Here is a 12,005-nt window from a genome sequence, read left to right on the forward strand (position 1 = left end):
CCCTCTCTCCACCTGTGAGAGAAACGGATGCCACTTCGATCGCACTCTGATCAAAGCCTGCTCAAAGTCTGCAACTCTATTTTATATATACATATGTAATTTGTGGACTACGGCTATGTCCCCACAGTCAGTAATGGGCAGCGCTTTAGATGCAGCACATGTCCGCTCCGTCCAAAGCACTACCGGCTTTTGAACGCAGGTGATTCCGCATGTGTTCATTGAACCGCGTCCTATACATTGTACGGGTGATATTTATCTTGTGGAGACTGAGCGTCTCCACAAGATAAATAGACATGCTGCGGTCTGGAAAGACACGCCGCATTTCCGTCTCCGCAGGTGTCGGTGCACGCATAGTGGGTAGCTTGCTGGGGTGACAGCTTCACAGGAGGCAGGGTCACTACTTCAGCAGGCTGGTAGTGGCGGCAGGAGTTGGCCGATGGTGCTGGCCCTGGGCGCTCATAAGATGTTTGCGCCGGTGAGTGGAGTCCCCTTTCCCATTGATTTCCTTGTGGTGGGCTTTGGGAAAATCGCTGCCGGAGGCCGCGCATGCTCGGAGATCTTGGGAGATGAGATCTTGGAAGACGAGATCTCATCTCCAGACATCTCAATCTGCGCATGCGCCACCTTCGGCAGCCATTTTTTGAAGCTCATAGCAGGGAAATCAATGGAAAGGAGACTCTGCTCACCGGCGCCGTCATCATATGATAGCCTAGGACAAGCAGCATCGGCCAACTCCTGCTGCCTCTGCCAGCCTCCTGAAGCAACGACCCTGCCTCCTGTGACCTCGCTCCACCGTAGTCGCCACTTCCGTAAGCTACCTTCAGATTACAAAATTTGGAGGGAAAAAAGTGTGTTTCATAATTTGAAAAATGCCTGCAGAAGCAGGGAGTTGCTTTGTGTCAAGTTTGCACCCTTAACGCCGGCCTTGCATAGATGTTTAGAAGCCTTGTGATGCATTAAATTTCCCAATGTGTGGCTTATTCCCACTGGCAGACTCAACTTCAGATGTTCAATGAGCGATCTGTAATAAATCATTCAGTGCAATATTCTCGCCAGCACATGTCCTATTTACAGGAGGATGTAGAGGATGTGGAGGATGTGCCACCGAGAACGATGATCTTTTTGTGAGGCAGAAAAGATTATTTCACCTGATGAACAAGAGTTTTCCTCATTCATTGGATGATCTGCAGCCTGTAGACGGTACAATTATCGTGAACGAGCGTCCCTAAGAAACTCGTGTTCACAGTAATCCTGCAGTGCAAATGCACTTTTGGCAGCAGAATATCTATTGCTAATTAGATCAGCAAAGTAGTCATGGAATTAGATTGTAAACTAGCAGCAGGGTGTAGATTAGTCTGTATGCTTTCATCAGCATCTATACAGCATCTATATTGTACATTATATTGTAAACTAGGAGCAGGGTGTAGATTAGTCTGTAAATTCTCAGGGGCAGCCTGTGTACTGCATATTAGATTGTAAGCTCTGTTAAATGTTACACAAATAAACATTTCAACTTTTATTTCCTGGTTGGATGTGCCGACATATGCCCTCTCGTCATTTCAGTATCGCTGTAATGACCAACGGGTGCGGCACCCACCAGGCATGTCTCCAGGCTGAACTGAAGATCGCAAGCTGTCAATGTGGTGAGCTCCTATACTCCCCTCCCTCATTTACCTGTACATTATTCTGTATGCTCTCAACTGGATGTATATTGTATATTAGATTGTAAGCTCCCAGGAGCAGGATGTATATTCTATATTAGATTGTAAGCTCCTAGGAGCAGGGTGCATAATGTATATTAGACTGTAAGCTCCTAGGAGCAGGGTTTATATTGTATATTAGTTTGTAAGCTTCTAGGAGCAGGATGTATATTGTATATTAGATTGTAAGCTCCTAGGAGCAGGGTGTATATTGTATATTAGATTGTAAGCTCCTAGGAGCAGGGTGTATATTGTATATTAGATTGTAAGCTCCTAAGAACAAGATGTATTTATTAGTGTCGAGTGAATATACTCGTTACTCAAGATTTCCCGAGCACGCTCGGGGGTCCTCCGAGTATTTTTTAGTGCTCGGAAATTTAGTTTTTATTGCTGCAGCTGAATGATTTACATCTGTTAGCCAGCTTGATTACATGTGGGGATCCCCTAGCAACCAGGCAACCCCCTCATGTACTTTTGCTGGCTAAAAGATGTAAATCATTCAGCTGTGGCAATAAAAACTAAATTTCCGAGCACTAAAAAATACTCGGAGGACACCCGAGCGTGCTCGGGAAATCTCGAGTAACGAGTATATTCGCTCATCACTAGTATTTATCTTTTCCCTTCCAAATCGACTCTCCTGAGCTTAGAATACATATAGATATACAGCAATATGCAGCAGGACAGATGTGATCCAGGGAGATATCCGATCGCCACAACTGGGGTCAGGAAGGAATTTTTTTCCCCCCTGAGGCAGAACTCTCCGGGGGGTTTATTCGCCTTCCTCTGGATCTTTCGATCCACTGGCTCTCAGCCAGTCCTCAATGCCCACAGCTAGTTCTGTGTTGTGTATAGGGCCTGACCTGAGAGTCATTGTGATCATGGTTTAATTTCTTAAAGGGTAATATTTTTATTACAGTGTTGCTTATTGCTATTCCAATAAAAAAAAAATGCAAAGAAATAATAAAAGTGTCATGGGAGTTTTTGTATTCACTTTCTTTTTACACAGTTCCAATGATAGGAGTGATCATTACTACCCTCAATACTCTACAAGTTAAACCAGGAATTATAGGGGGGCGCTATTTACAGAAGGCAGACCACATATATCTCCACCCATTGTGATATCATAATGTCAACTCCTGTCCCAACATACATTAACCCCTTAGTGACAGAGCCAATTTTTTTTTAAATCTGACCAGTGTGACTTTGTGGCAATATCTCTGGAACGCTTCAACAAATCCCAGCGATTTTGAAACTGTTTTTTCGTGACACATTATACTTTATGATAATGGTAAATTTAGGTCTATATGTTTTGTGTTTATTTATAAAAAATATCAGAAATTTGAGAAAAATGTTTAAAAATTGGCAATTTTCAAACTTTGAATGATATCCCTTTAATCCAGATAGTCATACCACAGCAAAACATTAATAAATAACATTTCCCACATGTCTGCTTTACATCAGCATCATTTGTAAAACATTATTTTATTTTGTTAGCATTTTAGGAGGTTTAAAAATGTAGCAGCAATTTTTTTTATTTTTTCAGGGAAATGTACAAAATGTATTTTTTTAGGGACCTATCCAGGCTTGAAGTGACGTTGAGGGTCCTATATATTGAAAAGTCCCCAAAAGTTATACCATGTTAAAAACAGCACCCCCTGACATAATGAAAACTGCAGTCAGGTAGTTTATTAACCCTTCAGGTGATTTTCAGGAATTAATGCAAAGTGGCATGATAGGAATGAAAATGTGTATTTTATCTCCTAAATGACGCTAACTTCTGAACAGGTTACAACAGCCGTCAGACTCTAAGGCCACTATTTGGTCATGAATTGCCATCACAAGCATCAGGACCATACAATCATGATCTGAGGGCACCAATTTGTATACAGACGAAGCCCCCACACTCTGTTAACCATTTATATGATGTAGTCACTATTGACAGCAGCATCTAAGAGGACAAACAGATTTGGGCGGTGCAAACACTGATCGTGGCTGATGCAGCAAGTTGTCAGCTGCTGGATTGTCACCTGTATGGGGATGCCATTCTCTTATATCTCAGGTCAGTTAAAAGACGTATTGGCGGGCATTAAGGGGTTAAAAGTGTAACCGAGGCTGTGCCCTAAAGTAGCATATGTCCTACACAACAAACTACCTGATAGAAGACTGAAGACAAGGACACAGCGCCGCAGAATACAAGAGACACAAGTAGTGTAGGATTGGGGTGCCAAGGGCCCTCCAGTAACCAACCTCAGGGCACCACTTTTCTGCTGATAATGTGACATTATCCTCAATCACAAGTTTATATACCAATAAACTGGGTAGATTGTTCCACGAATAAGATGTCGTCTTTATCTGTACATAGTGATTCAAGTATATATTGCCAAGTACTAAGAGGGTAGTGGCTCACTCTTGCACAGTAACCCACTAGATGATTTTCCTGTTCTCCTGTGGGCCAGGCAAAGCCTGGTTATAATATGTGTAATGTATGTAAATGTAATACTTCGTGTTTGTAGTGGTGATCTGTTCAGCTACATACTGTAGGTACAGACATAGTTAAAGCTTGGGACTGGCCCATAGTGGGAGAGGAAAACCCTAGAAAAACAGGACTACTTCCTGATAGTCAGATAGGGAAGTACAGTATGGCGGGCAGCCATCATTCAAGGCAGTGGGAGGCCTTACTGGAATCTCTTGCGGACATGCAACGTCCGGAGCCTAGGGCTCAGTTCAGATACTACAAAGAGTGCCTTATCCTCTAATGTACAGAGGAAGTGTAAGTGAAACTGCGTTAAGGCAAGGCTGCACTGTGGGACTGGACAGGAAATCTCTGGCAAACCAGTTAAAGGGAACCTGTCACCCCCCCCCCTTCAGCAGCACTAGGGCTGCATTCCGTGAAGGCGGCTCTTATGTTTATTATCCCTAGGAACGCTGAAATAATGAGTTTTACAAATTTCCCACCATACTTCTATTGAGTCAGGGAGGTATGTTGTCTCCCCCTGACACAACCGCCTCGCAGCCGTCCATCATCCCCCTCTGGCCTCCGGGCGCCACCTCCTCTCTTTCTCATGATGTCACCGGCACCTGCGCTCTGCAATCAGTTCTCGGGCATGCACCGTGCGCGCTGCCCGGGAACTTACATAAGGTGATGTAAGAATATCGCGCCTGTGTGTAGCGGAGGCCCCAGATCCCGCCCCGCAGTGTGTTATGATGTATTCACACTGTGGGGCTGTGAATCTGGTGCCTGTGCAGTGCAGCGGGTCACCGTGCTCCATTGAAGATAGTGCCGATAGTGCGCAGGGGGGGGGGTGACAGGCTCCCTTTAACGTGAGGATAGTCCAGGAGGAATGGACAGCGATGATGGAGACATACTGTACTAAAGAAACAAGGAAAAAGAAGTGCCCGAAACTGCATGTTACAGTCTGAAGAACTTGAAGTGCCCAATAGATGTTTACTTGCTACAATCAACTGTGTTCCCCGAGTTATGTGAGGCGTCTCCTGAGGAGGGAGACGTAGAGAAAGCAGAGGCCTGTGGTCTACAGGTGAATGTGATGCACCCTACACTTGCCAGTAGGGACAGACTGGGACTGAAATTCATCCCTGGCATTTGAAATCACACAGGCCCATGGTGTTCCCGCCCCCGAGCACCAGATGGGGATATATTATTAATATTACCCTGCCTGGAGAAATCAAGATTTACTACAAGATCAATATTTCTAATAATACCAATAACATTGCTATATAAGATTAAATAATTAGAATATCAAAATAATAATACATAATAATATTACAGACAAATATCAACAAACCATAACCAAATATAACCAGCATATACAGTATTGATAACACCACCGTACTGATTGTTAAAGAGGTTGAGGTTAAAGTCTATGTAACCTAAGACTTCTGAATCCTCATAGCGCACACTGTGAGGATTCTCCAGTGCCGGCATTGGGAGCGGCCATCATGTGACCGCAAGTATGCGATTTTCACACCTTCTGCGACATTCTGACTAATTGTACTCAGCTTTGTGTATTTCACTTGTATTGAGCGAGGCCGTGCACGTCTAGTCAGCATGTGACCACATGTCTGCAAATCACATAATTACAGTAGATGCAAGGGTTGCCATCACACCCAGGCCCTGGAGCCTAGAGGCCCCAAAAGTATATTTGGCCCATATAAAAAGACCAATGCTATTAAAGACTTTCAATAATTGAGGGTCCCATTAGAGCTTTTGCTTTGGAGCCCATGCTGTTCAAGTTACAACACTGCACATGATCCCTAACTCCCAGTACCAGCACCGGAGAATTCTCACAGCGAGCGAACTCTGAGGATTCAGAAGTCTGCAGTCACATAGAGTCACATAGAGTCACTGCAGACTTTAGCTTCAAGCTTGGGCAACAACTCTAACCAAAACACTGTACCAAGACTGATACTGGTACCACCATACAGTGACCATATAATGGTAATATCTGCTTTACACCAGCGCTCTGCAGAGCATATATGTGTATATTGTGCAGGTTCTCGCTCTTTGTTATCAATCATTTTCCCTTTTTCCTTTGCATTCGGTCCAGACCACCATGACCTCTTATTTCATCTATAATTTGCCCCTGCAAAATTTATAACACAAACATCTTGACTTTATACTGATTTTCCAGGACCCTCCACCTTCTACCATCTCTACACAAACCACAACTTGTGATACCTTATAATAATTCCCCTGTGCCTCCTTTAATAATGCCCCCCTTGTACTCTTATAGTAATGTACCTCCCTATAATAATAAAAATATCCCTGTGCCTTCTTATATTAATAACAATGACTCCTTGCTTCCCCATAATGATAACTATTCCCCCATTGTGCCTCCTTGTAATAATGACCCTCAGTGCCTCTATATTGTAATAATGCTCCTGAGCAGGGGCGTACAAAAATAACTGGCGCCCTTTATAAAAATGTCCTATCACGTCACAGTAAAAGAGCATATCTCCCAACATTTTAAGAAACGTAGAACGAAATGTATTGCAGCACTTAAGACAGTTATTTTGCTCCTACTGAAGCCCCTGAGTGGTCTCACTCACTATGACACCCCATTCATGACCCCCATAGAATATTAATGTAGAGAACTTGGCACACACCAGATGCTGAAGTATAGTATTTAATTCAAAAGGTAGATACATACAAAACCAAACGTTTCGGTTATACAGACCTTCCTCAATGTACCAAGTGGTAATTGTTGAGATTTAGGTGATCCCCCCACAAGAAAAAGTAACTCAGTATAGATATCACTGGTATAGAGTGCTGCCAATACAGAGTGGCTATGTGGACCCTGTCCTAGTTAGTTATGTGGGGATAATTCCCCACATAATTCCCAAACACAATCCCCACATAACTAACTAGGACAGGGTCCACATAGCCACTCTGTATTGGCAGCACTCTATACGAGTGATATCTATGCTGAGTTACTTCTTCTTACAGGGGGGGATCACCTAAAACTCACCAATTACCACTCGGTACATTGAGGAAGGTCTATATGACCGAAACGCCTGGTTTTGTATGTATCTACCTTTTGAATTAAATACTATACTTCAGCATCTGGTGTGTCTGCCAAGTTCTCTACATAAATCTGTACGGTTTGGGAACCTATCCATCCTCCAGTTGTGCTAATGTGTTTTTCACATTGACCCCGTAGAATATTATGCCCCCACAAAGTATGATGGCCCCACACAGTATGATTTTCCCACAAACCTTACACAAAGTATGATGCTCCACAGCACACCACACATTAAGATTGTCACCACAGCCTTCTACACAGTATGATATCCACCGCAGCCCCAAATATACAGTATGAGAGGCACCACAGACCCTCATACAGTATGATGTCCACCACAGGCCCCTACAAAAAGTCGGATGTCTACCAAAGCCCCCAGACTGTATGAGGACCCCACAGGACATATACAGTATGATGTTCCACATAACCATCTCATACAGTATGATGGTCACCACAGCCCCCAACACAGTATAATGTATCCCATAGACCTCCAGAAGGTATCATGCCCACCACAGCCCACCACAGCCACCCCACACAGTATGATGTCCACCACAACCACCTTACACAGTAAGCTGGTCCTCCCCACAGCCACCCCACAGTATGATAGATCTGTCATACACTATTGAGATCCCCCATAGCCAAAATACGATATGACAGACCCACACAGCCCCCTGTATAGTGTGATGGTCCACCTCACAGTCCACCTATTTAGTATGATGGTGTCCCAACACCCTCATATAGTATGATGGTACACCTCACAGTCCGGAGGGAACCCAAATCAGTAGCGTTATTCACTTCAGAGGAAGCGACAGTTCGTTGATAGAGCAGGAAGAGACAAGCTAGTAATTTTATATTTTACTCCATAAAGAGGTAGGCAGTGTTTGCAAAGTTTAAAAAAGATATTATAAAGGAGACAATCAAAGTATGCACAAAGCGATTACAAACAAAAAGAGGATTAAAACAGAAATGAACACTCACATATTTCTTAGATCATTCCAAGCTAACCATGCTGGTGGGAGGAGCCAGACATCACAATGCATTGAGAGTCTTGTTGCAGCAGCATCCCAGGCAAGAATGAAGGCTGGGCTGAGTGCAGTAACTTATACTTCTGGGCTTGTGACATCACTAAAGGGGCTGGTTTACCTGCACCCTCCCCTAGCTGCCAGGGTGCACATTTTGGTAAGAAAACTTATAATAATCATAACTGGAATTGAGAACCTAGCAGAATAACGGCACACACATCACTCATCTTATATGGAAATTAGCTTTCTAATGATTCAAAACTCGGACTAGCTATTCTACTCTGTTCAGGAGAAATCCATTTCTTTGGTTCTTTTTGGTGCTAGAATTTAGCAAAAGGCGCTGTAACGAAGCTCTGTCAAAGCACGTTCCAAATATGTATCTGTCATATTTCTATCATACACTGGCATCGCATTATGGCTTCTTTAATATCTCCCCCACATACAGCAAGCACATGGGTTTTTAGACAAAGACATTCCTTGCTAATTAATATTCCTACAGGAGGGGGAAAGGAAGGAGTGAGGAGAGAGTGTAGTGTTACAGGCAAGCCAGGGAATGTTCCAGTAGGTGTGATAACAAGGAAAATCACAAGCAATTTTATACATTATCGTGACACTAGGACTTAACCCTTAATTACCTGGCCTTGCTACAACATATATATCTATGGGGAAAAAAACTTGATGGGCACATGTTCAGTGTTTTGCTACTTTTAACCGCATCAGGGTTCGGAAACCCTGGAGTGGTTAAAAGAAGTATCATGTTCATTCTTTGGGCAGCTTCATTTGCTTGGAAATAGCCTGCTCTGAAAAAAAACTCTGATGGCACCATTATTGGGTTAAAGACGCCATGTGCACATGGCCAAACTGAGTTTCCTGAAAGTGACCAGAGCCTTTTTTTCCTAAGCATTTTTTAAGAGGTTTTAAAGAGCTTGAGAAGAGTTTTTATCCTGAAGCATTCTTTGCAGTCTTATGATTTGATAGCACCTAGTTAGAGCGGACACACTCTAAAAACATCAGAATCAGCCTATGTTCACATGAGCCTGTAAAAAAAATATTCCACTTGTCATCCATAGAAAACAATTATTCATCTGTATTGCCATTGATATGCAATTTAAACAGTATCATGTTTGACACATTAGCGGTTATTACAATTTGCAAAAGCACATACAGTTTCCGATTTTAATAATTGCAATGTATCTGTAAAAATTGGATGCCATGCAAATGATATGGGGTCGGATTTGTTTGTGCACTCGCAGACTTTAATAGACGTATTTCACCCGACAATCTGAAGACACTAGTACATGCCGCGATTTTTTCACACAGACATTCGGTCCATGTAAGAAAAAAAGCCCAATTAAAAAACATTGATCTGAGTGCAGTTTTTTCCATGAACAGCACTAGGACTGAATAGAGTCTTATGAACGTAGCCTTACCATAGCCTAACTGTAGGAATGAAACACATCGTGCACACAATCACATAGTGTTGTAATAATTTATGGAGACACTCTGGTCTTTGGAGCAATGCAAAATTGCTACAATTTTTGACATACCATTTAAGTTTGGTCCTATATACAAGTGCCGAAAATTGTTTCTTACCTTGGCTACAAGTATCACCCCAGGCGATGGTCCCAAACCCCGAATTTGTGGTATTGAGAATTGTACTTTGTTTTGCTATTGTAAACCATTCTTTTGTCTGTGTAAAAGAAGCCTGTAAAAGATATATGTAGTTCTATGAAAGCAGTGACAACATTGGCTTACAGAAGAAGAAAGTCCACTAGTCAACTAATAATCAATCATCTGGCTCCACTAAAAAAGGCATGATCCAAAAAATAAGAAAAACTAAAAATAGAAGTTCCAAAGATTCCAAGGCACCTTTATCGACAAAACGCAGCCTTTATCTCATTCTTAAAATCGCATAGTGACAATGCAAAAAATGAGGTAGATGGAGCAATGGTTCGGCCCTAACAGGCCTTTATCAAACCAGAAATACAATAAAAATTACAGCCAATGAATCGCTGGACTAAATAAACAATAAGTAGGAAGCGGAATATAAAAAGGAAGTAATAACTATAATAGAACTAAAAGCCAAACAAACAGAATAGACTTCAAAATAGAAAAAAATATGCTAACAAAGCATATACTACTGTGAATGTTTTCACACGTGGGATTGGGTTTCTGGGCATGAAAGAATTATAAAGGGGGATGATGGAGATGGTTTGAATTTGAAAAATTTAGAAAACAGATAGCAAACACTCTATTAAAGGAATTTGTTAATTCTTTAGTGAGCAGATGGGAGAACCCGAACAGTAAAGTTCAGGGTCCGTACCGAACACCTACTGTTTGGGAACGGACCCCGAACACGGATTTCACCTGGAAGTCTGTGTTACTGTTCAGGTTTGGCCCCCGAAAACCTTGTGTTTCTCATGCTGCCATCTGCATGACAGCACGAGAAACACCGGCAGCTCTGATCGGCGGTAAGATTAATACCACCGGTTGGAGCGATGCGGCTCCCACACTGTTAGATGGCAGCGTGAGTCAGCAACTGTAACTGGAGGTAAAAAGTTTACCGCACTTTAGGGGCCCGGCTGGGAATGCAGCCTCAGTGACCTGCAGTAACCTAGATGATGTCACTGCTAGTCACTGACGCTGCCCTCGCAGCAGCTCATTCTCTAGTGGTTCTCAGCCTGGACAGTCGCATCTTGGCGCCGTCCAGGTTGTAAACTATTTATCCCCCAGACATGGATTACGGCGTGGGACAGAACGTTGAACAGGTGAGGGAAATGGTTGTTTTTTAATTTTTGTGTTTTTACAGGAGACAATGGTTTCAATAGAATGGGCGTTAGGTGAGTAATACTGTGTTTGTTATTTTTAAATAAAAAAGCAAAAGTGTGTTTTTTTGTATTTCAAATAAAGGACTTCATACTGGCTGTGTGTTTATTTGCAATATACCTGTAGAATTTCAAAAGGATAGGCATCTTATAGACGCCTCTCCAGTACTAAGCTGTGGGCTTGATATCACCAGACAATACAAAGGTGACATCAACCGAACAAATATGAACCCCAATTGCAACTGCCACAGGGCAAGTTGTAAGAGCTGGGCAAGGCACCAGAATTTGAGTGGCTGGGGGTTGCTATTTTTAGGCTGGGGGGCCATGAATATGAGAATACCATCCCCCAGCTGTCTGCTTTAGCTTGGCTGGTTGTCAAAAATGGGGGGCCCATGCCGTTCATTTAAATAATTTAAAAAAATGGTGTGGGGACCCCTCTATTCTTGATAACTAACCTTACTAAATCTGACACCTGAGGGTTGCAGCCGGCAGCTGACAGTTTTGCCTGGCTGATTATCAAAAATACAGGGGAACCCACGCTGTTTATTTATTTATTTATTTATAGCGCAGGTGCTGGCTGATGAATATTAATTATTTATAGCGCAGGTGCTGGCTGATGAATACTCATTATTTATAGCGCAGGTGCTGGCTGATGAATGCTCATTATTTATAGCGCAGGTGCTGGCTGATGAATACTCATTATTTATAGCGCAGGTGCTGGCTGATGAATACTCTCATCAGTTGCCACCTGCTCTCCCTGTTAGTAGCGGGAGCAGTCGTAGGCAGATGGGAGTAGTAGTCCCATCAGTCGACGCCTGTGACCTTAGGTAAACTTTTTACCTCCTGTCACAGCTGGGGCTCACACTGTCATCAGTGTGGGAGCCGCGTCTCTCTGACCAACGCTAATGATCTTACCGGCAG

At 42.9% G+C, this 12,005-nt stretch overlaps 1 protein-coding gene across 7 annotated transcripts in view; it reads right to left on the reverse strand.

Annotated features, from left to right (window-relative positions):
- RGS22 (regulator of G protein signaling 22) overlaps positions 1-12,005 on the reverse strand; it is a 138,899-nt gene that overhangs the window by 93,767 nt on the left and 33,127 nt on the right. For all 7 annotated transcript variants that reach the window (XM_077270893.1, XM_077270892.1, XM_077270891.1 and 4 more), the window contains one exon: positions 9,853-9,964. In XM_077270893.1, the coding sequence (XP_077127008.1) occupies positions 9,853-9,964 (112 nt within the window). The remainder of the gene's footprint in view (positions 1-9,852; positions 9,965-12,005) is intronic.

Source organism: Ranitomeya variabilis, chromosome 6 (genome assembly GCF_051348905.1).
Source record: "Ranitomeya variabilis isolate aRanVar5 chromosome 6, aRanVar5.hap1, whole genome shotgun sequence".
Taxonomy (NCBI): domain Eukaryota; kingdom Metazoa; phylum Chordata; class Amphibia; order Anura; family Dendrobatidae; genus Ranitomeya; species Ranitomeya variabilis.